The sequence below is a fragment of the Pezoporus wallicus genome, unplaced genomic scaffold, assembly GCF_028554395.1.
Source record: "Pezoporus wallicus isolate ANWC-B61680 ecotype Strahan unplaced genomic scaffold, APGP_CSIRO_Pwel_v1 contig_4012, whole genome shotgun sequence".
NCBI classification, from domain to species: Eukaryota; Metazoa; Chordata; class Aves; order Psittaciformes; family Psittacidae; genus Pezoporus; species Pezoporus wallicus.
Window position 1 is genome coordinate 2911561 of NW_026637828.1, and position 24058 is coordinate 2935618.

General features: G+C 52.7%; 1 protein-coding gene across 6 annotated transcripts in view; it reads left to right on the plus strand.

Moving 5' to 3' along the window:
• Positions 1 to 24058, plus strand: part of LOC130598519 (ankyrin repeat and fibronectin type-III domain-containing protein 1-like) — a 181089-nt gene that overhangs the window by 120507 nt on the left and 36524 nt on the right. For 3 of the 6 annotated variants that reach the window (XM_057408026.1, XM_057408023.1, XM_057408025.1), the window contains exon 5: positions 20481 to 20609. The exons of 1 other annotated variant lie outside the window; for it this stretch is intronic. In XM_057408026.1, coding sequence (XP_057264009.1) covers positions 20481 to 20609 — 129 coding nt within the window. Of the gene's footprint in view, positions 1 to 14581; positions 14816 to 20480; positions 20610 to 24058 lie in introns of those variants that run through there. 2 more of the 6 variants (XM_057408027.1, XM_057408028.1) reach the window with 2 other exon arrangements.

The following is a 24058-nucleotide window of genomic DNA, read 5'->3' on the forward strand; positions in this document are numbered from 1 at the left end:
GCTGTCACTAGGAGGCACCACGTCCATCACAGTCAGCAGTGGGTCCGCTATGTGGATCAGCATCAGCATCATGGACCTGATGGATGATGATTGATCATCCATCAGCGTCAGGCTGGACCACATGATGGATCGCACCAGTGCAGAGCATGGTCCTAGGGGATCTCCTTGCCACAAGACCTTGCTCTCCTGAGCAGTCAGGACACTGGGGAGGGGGTGTCAGCCATAGTGAATGTGAAACCCTGAATATTTGTACACAAAGGCCATGCTGAAATCTCCATCCTAGGCCAGACATCAGAGGTGTCAGTTTTGATTTCCCAAACACAGAGAGAGCCCTTTCAGCCCTGGCATGCTCAAACACTGCAGCTTTAATGTCCAAGCACCCAGCGTGTTTCCACTCCCCTGAAATGCATCAATCAGGTCTCGGTGAGGCTCTGAAAGAGCCAGTTTGTTAAACAAACACACTTAGTGTAAAAAGTTTATTCCAGTTAATTAGGACTTCATTGCAATGGAAACAAATTACCCAGCTGTCATCTGCCAAGGCAAACAGCAACAGGGGAGAGGGGATCCTGGCCAGGCGGGAGACAAACAGCCATCTCAGGCAACCTTATTTATGGCCTTTTTATATATTTCTGTATTTATTTGGACATTCCTGAGCTGGAGAGCTGGGTTATTGGTGAGCCGCATGCTCCAGCACTTGCATGGCACAGGCCATCACCAGTGGCAGGTTATCTGCCTGTGGGGCTTCTGGACCAAGAGCCAGTGCTGCCTGTGGGACCTTGTGTCTGTGTCCCCGGGGACATCCTTTGGGCTTGTCCAGGGCTCTTGCTTCAGAGATGGAGGTGAGGTGCTTGGTGTGCAAGTGACAGGCAGGTCAGGGTGAGTCCTGGTCCTGCTTGCTGATGGTGGTGGGGGGCACAGGGGTCCCCAAATGGAGCAGTGGGGTGGGGAGGCACTGGGGAGGGCTGGGAGTTACTGGGAACTTTGCCCCATCTAGGAATTTCTACACTTTTGTGGTTCCCTGCCCTTGCAGCGGGGTGCCCTGTGTCTGCATTGACCCCAGGTATGAGTTTCCATCCATGCTGTAGCCTTGTTTCCCTCTTTGAGCCCAGGCAATGAACTTTCAGGCTCCCACTCATTTCCAGCTCATTTTATTTAAGCAAACACTCCATTGACATGCTTTGTTCCTCCAAGAGCTTTTATTGAAGAAGAGAAAAAGGAGGAGCTGGGACAGTGGATAGGGAAGCCGGGAGGCACACAGGGAGCTGGAGGTCGTGCAATTCCCATGGGAGTGCTCCAGGAGCTGGACAGGATGGTGCTGGCTCCTGCAGCTGGCACGGAAGTGACAGATAAACCTGCAGGATTAACAGCGTGTATTGTGTCAGGAGAGCAGCATCCCCTTCCTGCAGCATTAGTCACCCGAGCCTGCCACCGGGCTGGGGGAGGCAAGTGCAAGTCATCAGATTACCCTGCTCCCGCTTGGCCTGTCATTGCCTCGTGTCCCTCCAGTGCTGCCCTTCATCACCAGGAGGCCTGTGCCGAGGCTGCCTTGGGGACAGGCGGAAGATGTTGGCTTTAAGGATGGATGGGTGTAAGCAGTACATGTCCTCTTGGCCATGGAGGTGTTGTTGGCAGCGTGATGGCTTGGGGTGGCACAAACATGGGGGCTTTCCCGATCAACCTTGGGGATGTATTTCCCACTCCAGGCCTTGGGGACACGGAGAACAAAAGCCGTTGCACTGGGACCTTCCAATGGGCTTGAATTTCTCTTAGAGCCTGGTGGATAAACCCAGGGCTCTTCCACCCTCCTCGTCTACCACAGTTGCATCCAGGGCAGATTTTTCTGGTCCTGTGGTATCTTGAAATTCACATTTGAATTTCTCATTGCAAGCGAGTTGCCATCCTTAGCCTCTGACACACTCTCCAAGAATGGTTCTGTTGCCTTATAGCTGTGGGATCACTGTGCCCGTGTGCTGAGGTTTCTGCCTATGATGACACATGTTCATGGGGGTGTAAAGCCTGGGTCAGGGCACACATCCTTGGAGGGGAGAGAATAGCAGAGCTAAGCTATGGAGTTGAGCCCTGAGACTGGACTGCTGTCACCTGAGGAATGTGGGAAAAATGGTGACCAGCACTGGAAAGGACACTGGATTTGGCTTGATTTCTGGAGCTTAGAAGGGAGAGAAGGAGGGATTGAGGAGTTTGGCTCAAGCACCATGGTTCTTCACAGTTGCTGGCCCATCTTGAGAGGTGATGTGAAAACACAAGGCTAAAAGGCATCAAGGAACCTCAGTGCCACATTGTCCTGCCCGAGAGTTGGGCTCTGTTGGAGATTACCCACCATTGCTTGAGAAGCAGCAATGCCCCTTTGGTCTCCGTGCTCCTGCTCTCCCCAGGAGCCTTGGTGGGCAGAGCCAGAGTGTGAGGTGCTAGGCGTCTCCCTCCTCCGGCTGGCAACCCTCTATTATTAGGGATTTTAGCTTTCTGGTTCTACACTGACTTGTTGGCAGTGCTTATTTTTAGCTCCTTCAGTACCTTCCAGATCCCTTTAGGGATTCTTTCTTTCTCTCTCTCTCCCTTCTACAGGTTTGTTTGTAATGCAGCTGTGTTGATTTGAGCCATGAGCAGGAGCTTTCAATGCCAGGGGGTGAGGAAGGGAGGCTGCACTGTGGTGCTTGTGCAGCGAGATAAATCTTTGGGGGTTTATCTAAGGTTGATGGGCCTGTGGGGTCCAGGCACCGTGAGGCAAAGACTGGGGTGGCGGGAGGGCGCATCGCTCCCACCTCCAGCCGGGTGCCTTTGTGGTCATCACTCAAGATCAGCATATGCTGGGTGGCTGTCATCTCCGTGGCTCTTTTCCACACTGAAATTTCTCTTCACTACCCAGGGTGCGTGGGGTGGGTGGAAATTCAGATCAGAATCACCGTACTGGTGGAAACGCAACCCAGGGTCCTCCTGCTGCTCCGCAGCCAGGTTGGGTGGAAAGTTTTAAGTGATTTTTTTAAAGCCCTGCGTAAGGTAACTCAAAACAAGTTGCCGAGTATATTTTGGACTCCGGTGGAGCTGTCGTCGTCGCCTCACTTCGCCCACTGGCTGTCCCAGACAAGGGCTCACTTTGAGCCTACGCTTCTGCTGGGGGGGGGGGGGGGATGTTTTCATTCCCAATTTAGAGCATCTGTCCCGCCAGGGCCCAGCTCCCGTCTCTGCTGAGCCCGGCACGGTGCTGGGAGTCCAGTGGCTCCCTGCAGCCAGTTTACCTGTCACCCCCAGCTCCAGGGCTGTGCTAACATGCTCCCTAGAAAATGTGACTGTCTTTGGACTCAAGGCTTCCTGTGCTTGCCCTGGGCTGGCGCTCAGTGGGGGATGTGTGAAGGTACAGTTTGTGCTCTGTTTTTTCTAGGATTTCTCTTATTTTGCAGGGGAAGGGAGGTTTGCTTATTTTGAAAGACCTAAAATATAGGTTGATATTCAGTATAGCTCTGCTGTTTTTCCTAGGGAGAGACAGCACCGGGAGGTCCTGTTCAGGTATGGCTTTGGTGGTGGTAGCTCCATCACTGTGGCCCTGATCCAGGAAAGTGTGTTTTTTGAAGCATTGATCTCTACAGGCTGCTCTTACCAGGTAGATGAGCACATGCTTAAGCATTTGATTGGACTTAGTCCTGTAAAAGCAGAGTCCTTGCAGCAGCTGAGGAAACCAAAGCCAACCATTCAAGCAAACCTAAGTGCCACTCACAAGGCCATAAGAATTCGATCCCCTTGTAGCATCAAGGCCTGAGCATCATGGTGTGGCAGCTCCTCTTCTCCATGGATTAACCAGCTGCAAGGAGGAGTAGGGAGAGCAGGCACAGCAGCTGCATGTCCCCAGGAAGTGGGTGGTAGGACATGCTGAAAGAGAAGACAACAACCAGTGCCTGCAGTGGTGCTCTTAGTGAATTGTGTTTTGCAAAGCCATTGATCAGCCATCGCCTAACAGCCCTTTCATAGAATCCCAGACTGGTTTGGGCTGGAAGGGACCCTAAAGCTCATCCAGTCCCAACCCCCTGCCACAGGCAGGGACACCTTCCACTAGACCAGGTTGCTCCAAGCCCCGTCCAGTCTGGCCTTGAACACTGCCAGGGATGGGGCAGCCACAGCTTCTCTGGGCAACCTGTGCCAGTGCCTCAGCACCCTCACAGGGAAGAACTTCTGCCTAAAATCTCATCTCAGTCTACCCTCTGTCAGGTTAAAGCCATTCCCCCTTGTCCTGTCCCTACAGGCCCTTGTCCAAAGCCCCTCTCCAGGTTTCTTGTAGCCCCTTTAGGCACTGGGAGCTGCTCTAAGGTCTCCCCTTAAGGAGCCTTCTCTTCTCCCGGCTGAACAAGCCCAGCTCTCTCAGCATGCTATCGTGATCATACTGTAATGATCTTTCTATATCATGACTAGGTTATGGCTGGCTTAAAACATGCCCAGGACTAGCAGAGGGGCTTGGGTGACCTCCACTTTAATCAAGCGACCTGATGCTAGAGATGAGAGGCACTGAACATGGCCCTAGGTGTTGGGACCACACTGGACTTTCCCCTGCCTTTCTGCTGTTTTGCTTTGGGGCTTGACTGGAGCTTTTCTAGGGTTGAAGTCATTAAGTCTTTTCTGCTCTTTAGTTTTATAATGCTCATTAGCGCAGTCCCTATCAAAGAACAGCACATTCCCTCCCTGTCCTCATTTTATCCCTAGTTAGTAACCCTTTGCTGCTTTGGCTTATTTGGAAAAAGTAGTTTTGGGAAGGACATCAGCACTTTCAGTCTGATTTGAAAAGTGGCATTAATTCAAAGAGAGGGCTCGGTGAAGTGACTGCATGAGGCCTAAGTTATGTTTCTGGTCAGAAGTGAGCCATCTCGTATCAAAACGTGCCAGCATGTGTGTGTTCCTCCAAGATGCTCTGAACCCAGATGGTTGCTTTTCCTTTCAGAAATGGGCTGAACAGCAGCATCCTGCTCCTCCCCCCCCCCCCCCCCCCCCCCCCCGAGGTTCTGCTTCAGAGATACCCATTGCTGAGGCTCAGGGTGCAATGAAAACCATTCTAACAGGGTTGAGGGTGTAGGGGAAGACTGAAGGTGCCTGAGAATATGCAGCAAAGGCTGAGCTGCTGCATGTGCTGCAGGTGGGGAGCCATGTTTTGGCTGGAGTTGGATGGGAGGCTGAGCATCTGTTCTGCTCCTGAAGCCCCACCATCTTCCTCAGTAGGGTTTTATCAGTACTGTGGAACAGACTGAGGACACCAGACTGAGGTTTGAAGCAAGCCAGGGCAACCATTTCAAGACCATGCTCTGCCTTGGGGGGTTGGAGCACGCCATGTGCTGAACCCATGTGCTGCGTTAGTGACAGCCCCATGCCGAGGACTCATGGGGATTGACTGGAGGTAGGGAGCCTGGTCTAGGGAGGTTCAGGAGGCCACCTGCCTGGTGGGACCCTTTCCTGTGGAGGAGGGGTTTGTACCAAGCAGGGCTGAGACACCTCAGAGCAGGGAAAAGGCTGTGTCCATGATATGGTTTCAGTAAACCTGGGATTTAGTTCCAGGGAGGATCAGGATCTCTGTATGAGTTTGACAATCAAGGAAAAGGAAGCAGGAGACACCATGATGCCCTAAATCTTGGAGACAAGGTCTCTCATCTTACCTGTTATGGCAGTGACTGTCTCAGGGTCCCTTTTGTACTGTTCTTGAAAACAGACATCTTTCTTTGGAGCTTCCAGAGACTCAGCTCTTGGCTGCAGTGCCCTGTGGATCTGCCAGCTGGTTGCATTAAAAGGCAGGTTTTGCTCTGAAAAGCTGGAAGGCTATAGCCTAGGTGGAGTTGCAGCAAGGTGTGAAGGGTGCTGTGTTCAGTGGAACCTGCCTGCTGTGGTGTCCTCAAGCTGCAGGCATCATTCACTGTGCACTGAGATATGTTCACAGCAACAACCTGCAATGTTTTCTGTGCTCAAGGATGGAGGGGAAGATGAGACATGCAAAACACCCATGCTATTGACAGCGTGAATAATCCACCTCTTCTTGATTCTTCAGGGCTACAGGTTTTCTCCAAGGACAAGCCATCCCATGGTTTATCTTTCATTGCTGTCAAGCTAGGGTTTTAGGTCAGCCAGTGCCAAGCCTCACATCACGGGTTTGTCATTGTGTGTCTCCACTGTGCTTGTGTTGGTGGGCAGATGTTGTCCAAAGGCAGAGAGGGCCTTGCACAACCATGGAGCAGTGCTGTGGTCTGATGTGTGAAGCCCAAGCCCACAATGAAAGGCAGATAGTGAGAAGGTCACCCACCATGGCTCATGTCCCTGCTGCTGCCTTTGCCCTATGGCTGTGGTTTTTGCTGCAGGATTCCTTGGTTGGGAACAAAAGTGTCTCATCTGCATCACTTGAGGCTCAGTGTAGGATGAGATGCAACCCTCTCACATCCTTGTCCCTGCACTGCTGCCCTCTGTGTGGTCATGAATGAAGGACATTTTAGGTGCCAGAGCTCTGCTGACGGGCAATGTCTCATCTGGAGGATGTTAAGTGCCACTAGTTTTCCTGCTGGGAGGTGACTCTTTTACATTAAAAGGCTCCTGTGTCAGAATAAACCACCTTTTGCTGGCCTGGTGGGGTCTGAGGAAATGCACCTGATGGTGACTGAATGATGCTGGGCATGGTGCAGCGTAGACAGCTGGCTTCTGAGGAGCTCATCTCCCTGTGGGTGTTCAAACAGCAAAGGGCAGTCCCTATACGCTTGGGGACAGGTGGATAGTAAGAGTTAATGTGGAAACCGAGGCACAGAGATTGAGGCTTACTAGCTGAGTCCCTGCAGCCCAGACTGGTGTCCCATCGTTTTCACAGTACCAGGTGAAAATGGCTGTGCTGGGTCCTCTTGCAGCCTGGAGGAGGACCCCATCCCCATGAGCAGTCCCTCGCTGAGGTCACCTCATCCAGCCAGTCCTTGGCTGGATACTAGCTGGAGACATGCCCCACACAGGGACCACATCTCTGATGGATCACAGCGAGGTTCCTGGCCCTGGAAATGGCTTTGGCCTGTCCTGCTTGGCTCCCACTGCAGCACATCCCTCCTCCTAATCATGGATGTTTGGCTTTTGGGTCGTTCTAATTGGAGCTGAGGCCATTTGTTCTTCCCTGAGGGCAGCAAGAACCTCTTGCTCTCCCTCGCCTTGTTGCTGGAGTCTCTCATGCCCCAGACACCAAGGAGCAATCCTTTCACTTGGCTGCAGAAACGGGCTCAGCATCCCAGAAATTCAGGCTTTCATGTGGGAGCCAATAGTCACACAACCTCCATCCAGAAACCATCATTATCGATCGCTTGCTTGGTTTCTTTGAACTACAGCTCCCAGGATGCCTGAAGATATGCAGACATCCCGAAGACAGTGGTTTCCCATAAACTTTTGGGGTTTCATGCTTCGCAGGCAGGAATGTTTTTATTGCATTGCAAATCTCTTCAAGTCCCTCGCAGCCTGGCATCGTGTCCCCGCCGTGGGGGGAGGCACGCCAAGGGCTTTTCTCTCCTGCATTTTCCCCCTTCTTGCAAGAGGGACCTTTGTAAATCCCTGTCATGCCTTTTCAAGGGGACTTTTGGTCTGGGAGGAAGTTTGGATGAGCTACGGTTTGCCTGTAGGGATGTGTTTTCCATTCTCCTTGTCCCTGTTATTTCAAGGGCTGTTAAGCAGCGTGCTGCCTCCCCGTGCACATTGCTATGCAAAGCTGATGGGTGAGTGCCTTGGGTAGGGTGGTGAGAGGTTCTCACTGAACTGGGAAGCACTGAAGATTCTGGGAACAGAAAAAGATGCAGATTCATGCACTATTGCAAGAGAGCCCAGCAGGCTGGGTTGTAAATCCTGACATGCTCCCAAAACCTGAGGGAAATCGTTCTTTAATATGGAACGATGTTTTTGCAACACTGACCTGGTGGGTCCCCATCTCCTAGTCCCTAGGACAGATCCATCCCTGTGGCAGCTGAACCGTCAGGGGGCACTGCATACTGTGCACAAGTCCCATGGGTGCCTCCACAGCTACACATCTTCCTGCTGTCCATTCTGGGACCCATTCCAGGACCATTGCTGCTGCTCATCACCTGGAGGGTCCTGAGAGCAGAGCGGGGTCCATAGACTGACCCAGCTGTCCCTTGTAACTACTCACTTTCTGTAGGAGAGGCAGCACAGAGGGCAGAAGAGAGCTGTGTGTAACTTGGTGGCGTTTTATGGCATTGTTCTTCTGACTGAAAATACTTTGATGAGTTTTTCCCACTTGGTGCTGATGTACATCAGTGTTATATCTTAGGGTCAGTCTTGTGGAATTCTGCATTCCTCCTTTTTCCCTTTAGTTAGTTCACAAAAAAAAAAAAAAAAAAGGCCAGGATCCTCCATGGATTGGGTTTTAGTATGTAGTTCTTCTATAGGTGCTACTTCACCAGTTTGAGGAGCTTTGTGAATGAAACACAGAGGTACTGCGTGGCCCTTTGGGGGCCACCAGGACCACCAAGCTCCCAGCTCTAGCTGGAGGCAACACATGCATGGGTCAGGCTCTGTGTGTCCCCATGGGACACGTCCCTTAGGCCAGTGGGATGCTGCTGGGGGTGTGTTTCTGGGCAGACATCCTGGTGCCGCCAGGGTCTGGGCTCATTCTCTGCCGCCCCCAGTGCAAGCATGCAGGCACTCACAAGCACTCCATGTGCACAGGCAACTCCCACATGCACGCACAGCTCCTGGCACCCGCGTTCCCATCTCGGTGTGGTCCGCAGAAGGAGGTTGGGGCCAGCCCAGAAAGAAAAACCATTGTGGGTCTGCGGCAGGCTCGCGTTAACCACATCACTGCTCTCCTGCACTTGGAAAAGCTGGGCTGCCTGGCAGCCCAGAATAACATAACAAGCTTTTCCATTTCTGCAGCAGCATGGGATGCGGGGCCATGGCAAACAAGAGCCGGCTCCAGCACGAGTGCCAGGCTCAGACTAAACAACGGCTCAGCCCCAGAGCAGCCTGTGCCCCGCAAAGGGGGAGCAGGCTGAAGTCACAGCTGCCAGGGCAGATGGGGATGGCAGGACAGGGATGCCGGGGCATGGCAGGGATGTTGGGACATGGCAGGGATGCTGGGTCATGGAGGGATGCTGGGGCATGGTGGGGGTGCCAGGACATGAAGGGGGTACTGGGGTGTGGGGGGGATGCAGGGCCATGTAGGGATATTGGGACATGGCAGCGATGCTGGGGCATGGAGGGATGCTGGGGCATGGTGGGGGTGCCAGGACATGAAGGGGGTACTGGGGTGTGGGGGGGATGCAGGGCCATGTAGGGATGCTGAGACATGGCAGGGATGCTGAAACATGGTGGGGATACTGGGACATGGCAGGGATGCTGAGACTTGGCACGGATGCTGGGGCATAGCAGGATGCTGGGATGACACCCTGGTGTCTTGCCAGGCATGGGCTCAGCCTAAGCTGCTGCCAGAGTGGGCGGAGAAAGATGAAGGTCCTTCCAGGGTGCTTCTCACCTGTCCACACTGATTGCACACATAGAAAAGGATTTGTTGGGTTCTGTCATTTTGTCTTTTTTATTATTATTTTCTATCATCTTTTTAATTAGGATAAAAGTTTTATTTGCTGGGGGGATATTCTGAAAACTGCCAGGGCTGGATACAGAGCACTCCTGTCCCCTGGCAAGACGGGACCAAGTCTGTTCCTCTGCCTCGGCAGGCATACAGTGAAGCATGCTCAGGCAGCCCAATTGGAAGAGGCCAAGGTCTGTCCTGCTGCTCAGGAAGGAGCCATGTCTTCATTACAAATAATAGTAAAGGGAAAGTATGGACTTGTTAAAAAGAAGCAAAGTGATGGAGATTTTTCCTAGGGAAAAGAATACTTGTCTATTTATTTCGTAGATTTTATTTAACTGTTGCCTGTAGATGGCTGGATTTCTGTTTTGAAAGTAGATTAAGCTGACTTTGAGGGTGAAGCATACTGGTATGTGCCATTCATGAAACAGTGCTTATCAATGATATGGTTTGTGGCAGGGAGTCAGGAAAAGATCTTTGCTTACACAGAATCACAGAAAGGTTTGGATTAGAAGAGACCTTAAAGCTCATCCAGTTCCAACCCCCTGCCACAGGCAGGACACCTTCCACTGGACCAGGTTGCTCCAAGCCCTGTCCTGTGGAGGCAGAATTGGAGAATTTCCTGTGCCAGCGCCTCAGCACCCTCACAGGGAAGAACTGCTGCCTAAGAGCTCATCTCAGTCTCCCCTCTGTCAGGTTAAAGCCATTCCCCCTTGTCCTGTCCCTACAGGCCCATGCCCAAAGCCCCTCTCCAGGTTTCCTGTAGCCCCTTTAGGCACTGGAGCTGCTCTAAGGCCTCCCCTTAAGGAGCCTTCTCTTCTCCAGGCTGAACCAGCCCAGCTCTCTCAGCCTGGCTCCAGAGCAGAGCTGCTCCAGCCCTTGCAGCATCTCCGTGGCCTCCTCTGGATTCGCTCCAACAGCTCCACGTCCCTCTTGTGTTGTTGCCCCAGAGCTGGATCAGGACTGCAAGGGCGATCTTCCCGGAGCACAGCAGCGGGGGACACTCTCCTCCCTCAACCTGCTGCTCACGCTCTGGGGATGCAGCCCAGCACATAGGGGGTTCTGGACTGCAAGTGCACGCTGTGGGTTATGTCCAGCTTTTCATCCACCAGTGCCCACAAATCTTTCTCTTCTTCTAAGCTGTTTTACTGCTCACTGGATATAATAGTGTCTTAACTTGACATGATGATGTGCAAGGAGATCTCAGTCTAAATATCCCTTAGAGTTCGGAGCAAGAGGAAACTTCTGTATCATTTTATATCATTTTCAGGATCCCACCTCTTCCCAAGTCCCACAGCCCCATTCATGGGCTACATTCATATCGGTAGGGGCAGGGTCTCTTGGCAGCATGTCCCACTGCATCCTTACTGTGTTTGCCCATGAGATGCTTCCAGTTGTACCCCCATAGGGATGAGTTCCCAACAGAACTGTGCATGCCCGTGGGTGATGATGATGCCCAGGGAGGAAGATGATGCTTTTGCAGGTCATGTCCCCATCAATGGTACGAGCATGATGGGGGCTAAGGGTGCAGTGTGACGCACCAGGCTGTGGACACACGTGCCCAGCATCTCTGTTCCTGCGTGGCAGCTGTTGGCCAGAGCGGGGACAGTTATTGTCAAAATGCAAATGAACAAAAACATTGTTTTGATAAAGAATTTTTAGGGGGAGGACATGCAAATTTACCTTCCATTCAGAGCGTACATGGGTATTAAAATAGTATGTTTGAAAGCCAAAGCAAAGGAACATTTTAATTTGGGACTCATCAGATGGTTCCTTCTGCTTGGATTAGCATCAGATTCTGTGCAGCAAATACTCTGAGTTTGACAAAACTCTGGTTTTTGAAGAAAACAAGAAAAAAGTTCTAAAAATGCTATCCATTTTGAGGGTTTGCTGCTGCGTTCATTTGCTTCTGCTCTCGTGAAGCATCCTCCCTGGTGCTGAATACTGGACAGGCCAACAGGAGCAGGCTTTAGGAAGTGCAAGTAGGATGTTTGATTTGGTTTCTTCCTGAATGCTGCTTTAATTTGGCTCTAAATTGCTCTGAAAAGTCAGCCCAGGCTGCTGCTTGGAGGGGTGGGACCTCAGAGCACACCTGAAGGGTGCTGAAGGGATTGGAGCAAGCACGATCATGAGGAACTCTGCTTGCTGCCAGGGGCTGCTCTGAAGGGATGGGTGGTGTTTCTTTCCTTGGTTTTCTTTGTAAGTACCCTCCAAATAAAGCCTCCTATTCCACCGAGCTTGGAAACAGCTGTACTGCTTTTTTAAATACACCCGTGAGGTATCTCTGTCCTTCTCCCCCTGCTTCCCTTCTCCTTTCATCCTTGGGTGTACCTACCCGCCTTGTGTGGCAGGTCAGAAATAGAGACCAGCCACCAATTTGCTAACCGTAATGAAGCCTGATAATGCCAACTATAATTAGCTGTACATATCGAAGCATTTTTGCTGGTGGAAGTTTTTTGTGACCCTCTTCTCTTACTTTAAATAGAGGATCCTGTCTGCTCATCCTGGCTCCTTGCTCCAGAGCTTGCAGGCTCCAGCTTGGTCCTTCCCAGAGAAGACAGCCCAGCATCAGCGTCGCTGCCTGCATCCACCAGGCCTGCCAAAGCAGCGCTCACTGTCAAGCTTTAAGTGCTGCTTATGCCCCCCCAGTTCATGGCAAATGTTGGTGACTACCAAGAAATTTGCTGCCACAAAGCCCCTTCCCTAAGTCCCTGTCACTGTAGGGCTGCCCTGGGTTCTGCTTATTGGGGTTTTGCAGCTCTGATCTATCTTCTTTATAGCTTTAGGGTACTCATCAACCAAGAGGCAGCTTACACTGACATGTAAGTGTTTTCAGAACCATTCAGGGGCTCAGGTCAACTTGTCTCGAGTTGCAGCAATGTCCCCCAGGGCTGTCAGACATTTTGCCTTGTGTCTTGTCGAGACCTCCATCTGCTTTCATTACCATCTCCTGCAACTCCTGCCACTCTTTCCCCACTGGCAGCATCCCCACTGTGCCAAGCCTCAGCATGGTGGTGAACTCTCCTCCCCTTGCAGAAAACTCTCACTGGGCACCACCCCCAACCCCCCCCACCCCCCCCTCCCCCCCCCAGCTCTGGGGCAACAATGCAAGAGGGACATGGAGCTGCCACTCCTCCTTACCTTGGCTGATGAGGAACTCAAAGATGGATCTTAGAGCAACTTCCAGTCACTAAATGGACCTACAAGAAACCTGGAGAGGGGCTTTGGACAAGGTCCTGTAGGGACAGGACAAGGGGGAATGGCTTTAACCTGACAGAGGGGAGACTGAGATGAGCTCTTAGGCAGAAGCTCTTCCCTGTGAGGGTGCTGAGGCACTGGCACAGGGTGCCCAGAGAAGCTGTGGCTGCCCCATTCCTGGCAGTGCTCAAGGCCAGGTTGGACGGGGCTTGGAGGAAGCTGGTCTGGTGGAAGGCGTCCCTGCCCATGGCAGGGGTTGGAACTTGTTGGGCTTTAAGGTCCTTTCCGATACAAACCAGTCTGAGATCCTCTGAAACTGCTGTTAGGTGATGGGTGATCTGTTCTGAAGCAAACTGGAGCCTGTTCCACTGATGCGATGTTCAACACCATGGTGCTCAGCGGGGGAGAGATTCCTTGATGTGATAGCCTGTGGGCAGACCTTGGGCTGTAATGGCATCAGATCTCGGAGACTAATCACTCTTTGAGTCAGCCTGAGACATGGGACAATGAATCCCTGAAGGAAACATGGGAATTGGAGAATTTCCTGACGAGTTCCTCTCCCTGTGTGGATCCAATGCCCCACTCTTTGGGTCAAGAACTGATCCCCCTGAGATGCTCTCTTGCAGCCCTGCTCAGGGAGTATGAGCTCAACTGAGCTCCTGTGCTGCTGTTGGGGAAGGCACTGCACTGCTCCTAGGGTTGAACTGTTGTGTCCTAGCAGGAGCTCACCCAAGCTTCCCATTTCCAGCCCTGGGAGGTGGAGGTGAGCCCCAGATCTCCAGTGTCCTGTACAGATGTGGGGTTCATCAGCAGAAGCCTGGGTGGGCAGCATTGGCAGGCAGCAATAGCCATGTGCAGTCAGTGTCCATCTGTGAGCTAAGGGAACACATCCAGGGCTTGGAAAGTCACTGTGGGCAGAGTCCTGTGCCTTTTGCTCACTCTAACAGTGGTGGAACAGCTCAACTCATGGACAGTGCTCATGGATTTAGGAAATTGTGGAGGATGAATGTGGGGAGTGTGAAATATGTGGCTGGCTGCAGCTCACCATATTCCCTGCATGGTCACCCATGACCCCATGGATAGCCAAACCCACTTTCCTGAGTGGTGAGGGCTGGGGCAGGAGAGCCTGGCAGTGTGGGGGTTTCTTGGGCCTCACTCTTCCCGACCTTGCCTGGGCACCCCAAAAGTTTTAGTGGGACTCAGGGAGTTTTCAGCACTCTCTGCTTTCTCCCCCTCTCAATATCAACAGGTAGCCAAACAGGGTGTGAGGGGCTTACATCTTCTGAGGATGCTAGTGGGGTTTGGTGGCACATTGTTGCATCAGGACTGCCACAGAAAGCTCAAAGCCAGGGGAGGTAACCCCAAAGCATTGCTGCGTCCTGCCTGGTGGTTGGTCCCTCTACAGCAAAGTCTGGTTCCCCTCATCCAAGTTCAGTCTCTCCATCCAAGCCTGGTCCCTCCATCCAAGCGGAGTCCCCCCATCCAAGCCTAGTCTCCCCATCCAAGCCTGGTCCCTCCACGCAGGCTCAGTCCCCCCATCCAAGCCTGGTTTCCCCATCCAAGCCTGGTCCCCCATCTGAGCTCATTCCCTCCATCCAAGCCTGGTCCCCCATCTGAGCTCAGTCCCCCCATCCAAACCTGGTCCCTCCATCCCAGCCTGGTCCCCTCAGCTGAGCCCATGCAGACTCGTGGTTACGTAAAGCTCCGGCAAGCGTGACCAGGAGATTCTTCAGTGTCGGAATCTGAGTCACATGGGGCTGGTTTATTTCCCCCTCTGCTAATCTCGTTTCTATAGAAACAAGATTGAGAGAAAAAAAAAAAAGGAAAAAAGAAAAGGGAAAAAAAAAGAGCCAAGCCCAGAGGAAGTGAGAAACCTGAGGTGATGGGTGAGAGATGCTGAGGTGGCAGATGAGGAGTGAAGCAGGGGATGCTGGCCAGGATGGGAGCGTGCCTGTGGTTGTGTGCGTCAAGGGGACAGGGATTCTCTCAAAGAGCCACTCTTGGATGAGCTGCTCTTCCAGCAGCAGGCGATTAGCAGAGCCAGGAGGAAAGGAAGCAGCGGCTGTGCAGGTGAGTGAGCATCTCTCGCGTGGCGCCGCGCATCCTTCCGGGCACGGCATGGCACTGTGCTGCGCCCAGCTCACCCAGGCTCCTGTCCTGGCTCCTGCTTTGGGGGCACAGTCATGGCTGGAGCCATGGTTAGTGGGTGCTGTGCTCAGGTGAGCAGGGCCAAATCTGGCCCGGAGCTGGCTGAATGCACGTCCGCTTCCTAACGCCTCCCTCTCCCAACAGTCTGCCTGCTCTGGAGGCACCTTTCCAGCATCCATTGTTATCCCTCTACTTTATTCTAACTGCACCTGTGCAAATGAAAGACTCACAGGAGCTGAGCCCTACTGCTGCAGGGAGTGCACTGAGCTGCACTCACCCGGAGACAGTGTCCAGTTCTCCAAGGCCAGGCTGCAGCTGGGATGCCCGTGGTGGGGATAAGTCCATCTCCAAAGCTGGTTTTACACTGATTGTTCCCAAAGGGGGGACCAGCTGAAAATGCTGCTTGTGTCCCTGATGCCAGGTGCCAGGGCTTCCCATAGCCTCTGCACAGCATGTCATGGGACTTGTGCTTGCCTGTGCTGATCCAAGAGGCTGGAAGCTGCCTGCCAGGAGCTGGGTTAGTTCAGAACAACATTCAAGCACGTGCTGGCTCCCGATTCTCTAGATAGGGAATGCAACAAGTGGGAGTTATTCCTGCCCAGGCTAGGAGATGTCCATCGCTGTGGGATGGAATGGCTCGTGCCTGTGTGGTGGTGAGGGTTTTGGCTGGGCATATTTGGTAGAGCAGGAGCATCGCTGGAGCTGCAAGACCCATGCCAGTGCCTGCACCAGCACTGCCTCATGACCATGGTCATCCCACACTCATGGCGTGGTGCACTGTACCAGCACAGACCATGGTGTGTGTGTCCTGCAGCTCTGGACACTGCACGGCCAGCTCTTGCAGTCCAGCGGCAGCAGGCTGCTGATTAGTGCTGCTCCTTGCAGAGGCAGCACCGTGTCCCTCCATGGGCCACTGTGGGGGAGAGGCAGGGATGCAGAGCCCAGGGGACAGGGATTGTGCTTGTCATCGCTTTCCAGTGATGGCGTGGTGTGGGGGATGTGGTGGTGAGGCACTGCAGACCCTGACCAAATCCATGCCTGTGCACAGCAGGTGAAGCCAGAGGGATCAATTGAGTCCCTATGTATTTCTGTACTAGTGATAGTGCTCACCCACTGCCTGGCCAGCGAGGGGGTGGAGGGAGGCGCTTCAGACCCTTGTCCTCATCTGGAAAGGCAGCTGAGTGGATTTTTGTGCTGGATGCTGTGTGCTGTGGTGGCTCAGGGAGCTGGCAGAGCCAGAGGCTGTCAGCACACTGTGTCTGTGCCTGCCTCCGAATGCCTCCAAGACCCAGGCATCATTCAGGTTGGGGCCACGCCCCCCCCCAAACTGTGCCTGCTGACAGGATGACCGTCAGGCTGGTATTACATGGCATGTTCTGGTGCTGAGCTGGAGTCTTCCTCCTTGGCCAGGCTGTGTTGTGGTGGCATCGAGGGTCCAAGTGCTGCTCTGGGCACCCTCTGCTCACCCTGTTTGAACACCCTGCGGTACATCAGCACAAATGAGGCTGGTGACACCACTGTCCCCGTCTCCCATCAGCAGCAGTATCTGCCTCTGGCTGCCCCTGCCTGTGGCCAGGGTTGGGTGCTGTGGTTGGTGCCAGGGGTTCCTGACACTCCATGTGTGCCTGAAGAGGTAGTTGTATGGGGGAGATGTCACATGTGGGATCCTTAGCACTGCCAGCTCTGCTCTGCCGGGAGCTTTGGAGGGAAGGGCTGAGCATGGATATTGCTGCAGGAGTCTCCAGGGCCGGTAATTCTTTCTGCAGGAAAGATGCTGCGTTCTGACTTCAGCACTGACATGGGACTCTGAACATGTGTAATCTGGCTGACAGATGGCAAGTCATAGAGGTGTGATTTATGATACAGCACGGTAGCTAACAACCTTCTCTGGTTGTCAGGAGACAATTCTTCCCAGTGCTGCGGTTGATGTTTCAATTGAGGGTTTTTCCTGCGTGTCCCCTTGGCTCCAGGGAGCACCGGTGGCCTTGGCAGGCTCTGGTGCAGCTGGTGCCGGGGTCCTTCTAGCCACAGCAGCACTGATGTGAGCTGCTGCAGGGATTCTGCTTCTTATGGTGGGATGGGCAGGTCACCCCAAATCCTGCTCAGGCTGGGCCATGAGCACTCCCATGGGGAACTGGGGAGCTATGCTGTCCTTGTCCCCATCCTGTGGCTGGGATGAAGCTGGGTCAAGGTGGCAGTGGCTCTCTAGGGGTGCCTGCTCCCCAGATTGTCACTTGTGGTGCTGAGTGTGCTCATACTGATGGGCAAAGGCATGAAAATTTTGCCCACCAGTGAAGTGCACAAGAGGATGGATGCCGACAGCCATAGGGAACCTGCCTCAATCACACAGGCACTCTGTGCCTTAGTTTCCCTGTCTCTACCTTAAGACCCCTAATGTTGATCTTTCTGAAGGGACAGGGACATCTACATGCATTTGGAAAGCTCTTGGGCAGTGAAAGTATGGTCCCAACAGCATCTCTCTCCCCATGTTAGTGTCTAACCACTGCTGCCACCCACTGAGTACAGACCCTGGGCTCAGTGCTCAGCTGTGAGAGCATCCTGGCCCGGGGAGCATCCCGATCCTGTGGGGTGGAGTCGCCCCGGCAAGAGGAGCTGGGGGAAGCTGACCCACAAGCAGGGTCTCAGTGGGGCAAGGGGAGGGGGGCAGAGCAGGCTGCTGGCGCCAGGCTGTGTTTGCCTCTGTGCAGCCACGGCACAGCAGGTATGATTCATTACTTCTTCTGCAGTACAGTTTATGTAAAGCTGCACTGTATAAATAGCCAGATGACACATGAACTTCCTCCTAGCTCTCTAATTAGTGATTCTTCTATTGGAGCTTTTGGGTCCAGCGGAGGTGAGAGGAGGCTGGTTCACTGCTGAGCACTGGATGTGTGGCTGACAGCTCTCAAGGGGAGGTAGTGGCCTGTCAGAGCCGTCTCCATTAATCTGGCTGTGAGCAGTGGGAGGGGGTGGGTGACAGGTAGGCCGAAGGGTTGATCTGGGGGTGAAAGCAGCATTGGTCAACTTCTGTCTCACTTGCCCACCCTGGGTTAGGCAGGTCTGCACAGCACCTGCCCTGAGCTGGGGAGCATCCCCTAGAGTATCCCTTTCCTCCCTGCATCTTCCCCTGCAATGCCGGCAGCATGTCCCCGAGCACTCAGGTGGCTTCTCCAGCCCTGTCAGTGCACCCTGTCCCCAGAGACTAATGCTCCTTCATTCCAAGCAATGTTGTACATCACCCTGTTTTCCACCTGCCAGCTCTTCTCAGTGGATTCTGTTGGCTCTATGAGGGGCATGTGGATGCATTGAGTAAACCTCCTGGTTGTGTAATTCATAGAATCATGGAATCTCAGACTGGTTTGGGTTGGAAAGGACCTTAAAGCTCATCCGGTTCCAGCCCTCTGCCAGGGGCAGGGACACCTTCCACTAGAGCAGGTTGCTCCAAGCCTCATCCAGCCTGATCTTGAACACTGCCAGGGATGGGGCAGCCACAGCTTCTCTGGGTAACCTGTGGCAGTGCCTCAGCACGCTTACATGGAAGAGCTTCTTCTTAATTGTTCTGGTTCTGTTGGTCCCAAGAGGCACGTAACCAGCATGACAGAGGCACTTGTTTCTCACGGGGGGTGTCTGCCTTCTTGCATCCATGCAGATTGTTTGGGCTGGGGACCACTTTGGGAGGGGTGGCTATAATGGTGCAGGGAATATGGAGGGGATGTGACTAGCATACCAAACAGGACAGCATTCTCATGCAGTCCCTGCATCTCCGGAGATCAACATCACCAGTGTGCTAGCAGCTGGGGATGGAGCCCTCACCCCAGGAGCCTCTATCGCAGTGGGAACACTAAAATGCCACTAAGGAGGTGCTATAAGAAGCCAACAGCATCCGTCCCCTGGGGTAGTAGCTGGACTTTATGATCTTCTAGGTCTTTTCAAACCTAGTTGATTCTATGAGAGGTGTGGTGGTGGGGATGTGTTGGTGCTGTGCTCTGCTCGATGGGCTCTCCCAAGGTGCCTGGATTGCTCCTCTTCAAACACCTCTTCCTCCAGCTGTGAGCAGGGGAAAGCTGTGCTTTGGGTTTTCTGTTGGGTTTCTTTTAATGCAGACCTCATCCTTTCCACTGAAGTAGTTTTTCTTCTCAAGGATGTAAAGAGTGACCCTGGAAGGTCTGAGTGGCTCTTTATCGCTAGTGATTGGAGAGACAAGAGCCTTCTCCAGAAAGCTGTCTCCACCCCGTCCCCAGCAACAGCAATTCATAAGCTGAAAAATAAATCAGTAACCAGAGTTAATGAATTGAAGATGTCTGCCTTTGAAATGTATCAGGAAAAAATACTATTAGCTGGTCGTGGTTGGCTTAATTATTGCGAGGAAAAGAAAGGACCTCTTGTTTCTGAGAAAACCCTTCTTTTCTTCCTTCTGTTTTGGGTAGTGTTTTGTTTGGTTGAGACTGGTCAGGACTTGAGAGGAAGAGTGCGTTGTGTGTAGGTTCAAAGGCTCCCCCCAGATCTGTTCCTCATCCCATGGAACCTTTGTCAGATCTCTCCTGCCGCATTGCACGCCCTGCCCAGCTGAGGTGTGGGAGCAGGTTGTGCTGGCACAGGACTGAAGGAGGGGAGGCAGTGCCCGTGCTGGCAGGACTGGAAATGGCACCAGTGCCACCAGCCTGGTCGTGTGCCCAAGTCAGGGTGTCCCAGCTCCAGCTCCCCAAGCTGCTTCTGCCTTGCTCCCGCCTCTGCTCCCAGTGAATGGGCAGCAGGGATGGGCTGTGGCACCCAGGTCTCTGCTGGGTTCCAAAGCAAATCTCAGTACCAGCTTTCTACATCTGGGTGGCTTGGAGACTGTGCTTGTGCCTTGGGACAGTGGTTCTCTTCTTGTTGGAGCCCCAGTGTTGCAGCGTGGCCCTGGAGCCAGGGGTTGATTTTCTCCCGGTCCCAGGGACTGGGAGCGATGCTGGAGTATCCGCCTGGGAGGAAGGGGCTTTGTCCTCAGCACAGATGGGTTTTGCAGCTAAATTCATTTGCTCACATGCATTTCTGTTTCCTCCCCCAAGCCATTTCTGATGTGGGCTCATTTCCCTGTCAGCCCTCATCAGGGAGGCTGTCCCAGTGTTTGAAACCCCTGGCTGGGAGCTCCAGGGGCTTTGGGACTTCCCCAAAGGAGTGTGGGTGTGCAGAGATCTGCTTTGATTCTCTCCACAGATACTTCCCTTGCTGCACAGCCTCTCTCAGGCTGGTAGTGAAAAAAGCTGAAACAGCTGGTGTGTCTCCAGCTTTGGCCATCACTGGCTGGTGTTGGGCAGGAGGTGATGGTGCTGCAGTGGGTTAGGGATCCAGTGCTCTCAGCCTGCCATCTCACAGCTTCAGCTTTGCTAGCAGCACACCATGGACCCATGCTGGCCCTGGCCTGCTGAAGTGATGCTAACGCTGCTGCTGCTCCCATTTCTTTCCCCCCTTTCCCTCCCCACCTGGTGCCTCACTGTCCTGGTGCTGCTGACCCTCTTTTCAGCTCTGAGCATTACTTGGCTTTGTACCATGGACCTGCCACAGGGAGCTGCAGTGACATTAATGCTTTTCCTTTCCCCTTCCCCAGGTCGGAAAGCAGCCTCTCTAGATTTGCCCACCGCTTGTCGGTGAAGCAGAAGCAGGAGAAGAGAAGGAAAGCTGAGTATGCCTCGGCTGAGCTGTCTGCCTTCCGCCCCAGGTCTCTGAGCATTGAATGGTAAGAGCTGCAGAACAGGGCTGGGGGAAGGGAGCTCCTGCCTCTTCATCCCCACCTCTGTCCCCACTGCTGCCAGTCTCTGTCCCTGTCCAAGCAATGTGCTGTGAGCCAACCCCTCTTCAAACCCCTCTGCCTGCTGCAGAAGCTCCCCCAGGGTATCAAACTAAAACATGCCCCCTCATTCCAGTGCAGGGAGCAGCAGGGAGACCCAGGCAGCTGCTTCCTCGGAGGCCTGAAGGACACCCCATGAACTAAGCCATGGGGATCTTTTGGGGCTCATGTGGAATGTGAAAAGCATGTCTGCTGGACTGGGGCACATGAGCGCACAACTCATGGGTGCTCCTCTCCCCTCCATGGCTGCTTCTCTCCCATTCCCTTCCCAGCTGGTGCTCCAGAGGATGCATTCCACAGCCCCTCGCTGCCTGACACATATCTGTTGGATAAACGAGATCCAAGAGCCACACTGGGATGGCCACAGCCAGTGTGGGGGGCACCAGAAGCCATGGCAGGGAACACGCTGGGGTGGGTGTTGTAAAGGTCAGAGGTGCCCCAGCGCAGGCCACCCCCCATTCACCCATCCCTTTGCTCCTTTCTGCCCCAGTGCTGCTGCTGCAGTTGCCCTCAAGGCCCCTTGTGCTGAGCATAGGTCTGAAATTGCAGCCCCTGCTTATGCAGGGAGCAATTCATCCTGGGTTGCAGGCTCTAATGCAACAGCCTTTGGAAGCAGATCATAGTCAACCCTCCCAGCATTAGAGGTGACCTACTAAGGATATTTAAAAGAACTGGAAATTTCATTGCTTTCTGCTTCCTTAGATGGCTAGAGGAGGGTAAAAAGAAGAAAAGAAATGCTTAGAAATGGCAAGAATGTCGAGCTTGGTTTTGTTTTTCCCTGCTTGTTTTGGCGATCTTTCTGGCATTTATTGTATGTTCTAACTCTTCAGTGTGAGGTTGTGGAGTCCTCCTCAAAGGCTTCCTCTATCTGTGAGGTTAGTTAAGCATCAAAGCTGACTAGGTATTAATGAAGGCAGACAAAGAAAGAATTTAAGCTATTTGATGACAGATTGCTTTCTTCCCCTATTGCACAATTTTCTTTCCTTTGCTGAAATGATGTCATCAGGAAAGCTGCTCTGCAGTTACCATTCATCTTCCAAATAGACAAATATGTGAATTTGTAATATACCAGATAGAAAAACAAGCAAGGAACTCATTAAAACCCACCAGAGTTTCTCTTTATTTGCAATAAAAAAGCAAGAGAAGTCAGTAAATCTCATTTCTCCCTTTAAATGTCTCCCTGAAGCCCCAGATCCCATTTTAACCCTGTGGTGTCAGGTTGTTTGTGGTACCTTTTCATTAACACTGTAGCATTTTCTTGGGGGAAACTGTCTTATAGTATTTTGCAAAGCACCTTGTAGAGCAGTGACTGCAGTGGAAGGTGATGCTGGTTTATGGGTTTTTCGTAAGCCAGCTTGGGAATGAGCTCTTGGTGAGGAGGAATTGCCTTTGTCTGCAGTTTGCCCCATGCCATTGCATTGGAGATAGAGACTGGGAAGTGTGATTCCTGAAAGACAGTCATTTGGGTTGGAAAAGACCTTTAAACTCATCGAGTCCAACCATAAACCTAGCACTACCCCAAGTCCACCACTAAACCATGTCCCGAAATGCAGCGTCTACACACTTGTGCTATCTCACTTTTTTATAGTCGGATAGACAAATTGAGTGGATGGAAAAGCTTAGTGTCATTTTAATTTACCTCACACCGCACAGACCACCCCAGTGTTCAAACTGGTAACACTACAGTAATTGGTAAAGGGCCTACATGTTTAATTACGACCTGATGTCACGGCTCCTGCAGGGAGCTGCTCTGGCCAGAGGGCAATAGCTGGTCATGGGGTTTATCCTTGGCTGGAGGCATCTCAAGCTGGATCAGATGTCCAACTTGGCAGCCAGGCACGGGTGGGCTGGAGTGCCTGCACTTGTGTGCTGGGGCCCTCTGACACTCAACAGTTAAGCTGATAACCCAGGAGCTGTGCTGGCTGTGCTGTTGCAGTGCAGGGATTTAATTGTCATTTACGTGCACACAGCACAGGTTCCAGAGAACAGCTGGGGGTACCTGTGCATGAAACGCTGCAGGCAGGTTTCCACACAGCTCTGGGGAGGCACTCAGAGTCTTTTCCTATGCAGGCCTCCTACACAGCCTCATCCTCCCAAGGGGGAACGCGGGCTTTTCCCTCATGTGAAACAGCATTTCTCTGCATTCCTTGTACATCTCCAGGAATCCATGATCAATGCAGTGGGATCAACATCTTTGGTTAGTTGCTCTAAACAGTTCTGCTGCACACAGGGAGCACTGCCAGGCAGGGGAGGTCCTGGGCTCTGTGGCTGATTGAAAACATGGCTCATGCCCTCGCAAACTACAGATGCCTTATTTGGCTTCCTGAGCAAATACCTACATGCATCAAATCTGTATTATTTATATGTAATCTGTATTTATAAGCTTAGCTCAAGGGCACCATGGCATCGTTTTACCTGCCTCTGTGCAGTGGGTGAACATCCACATGGTATATGAGAGGGGTTCAGCTCATCCCATGGGGGTAGGAGGGGGATGGAAATGATGGACCATATTTTCCTAAATCAGTGGCTTCTGAGAATCCTGCCCATCTTAATTCCAAGGCTTGAAGGCAAGGAAGGGCTCCTGGACCTGCATTACCTGTTGCCAGGGAGCAAGTAGAGATTATGAGCTGCATGGATGTTCACCCTCTGCACAGAGGCAGGTAAAACGATGCCATGGTGCCCTTGGGCTAAGTTTATAAATACATACTACATATAAATAATACAGATTTGATGCAAATACAGCATTCACAGTTGTTCAGGTGCCCAGGTAGGGGTGTATGGAGCTGAGGTAGAAGAGGAGCTTACAGCATCACAGTGTCTGTCTGACACTGTGTCTCCTGAGCTGGGCGCTGCCAGGTAGTGAGACAAGGGGGGCTCACAGGGCCCTCACAGGGAAGAGCTTCTGCCTAAGAGCTCATCTCAATCTCTCCTCTGTCAGGTTAAAGCCATTCCCCCTTGTCCTGTCCCTACAGGCGCTTGTCAAAACAAGGTGCTGAATGTCTCCTGGGAGGCAGGGACGCTCCCATCACAGGTCTCACATTGGTGTGTCTGCTGGTGCACATCTTCCCCACTGGCTGTTGGAACGTGCCAGTTGGTCCCATTTCTCCCCGGCACAAGGCACGCTTTATTCACACAGCACGAGTCTGTGCAGAGTGCACTGCTGCTGTTCCCAGCCCGGCCGTGAGCAGAGCCTCGTTAGTTTCACTTAGTGAAAAAAACTTGCTGGGGGGACGGGAGTGAAGGCAGGGAAAAAATGAAGTATTGGGAAAACACTTCTTTCATTCACATGTTGTTTACTGAAATAAATACTTCATTATTAGGCTTTTTTTAGGCTACTT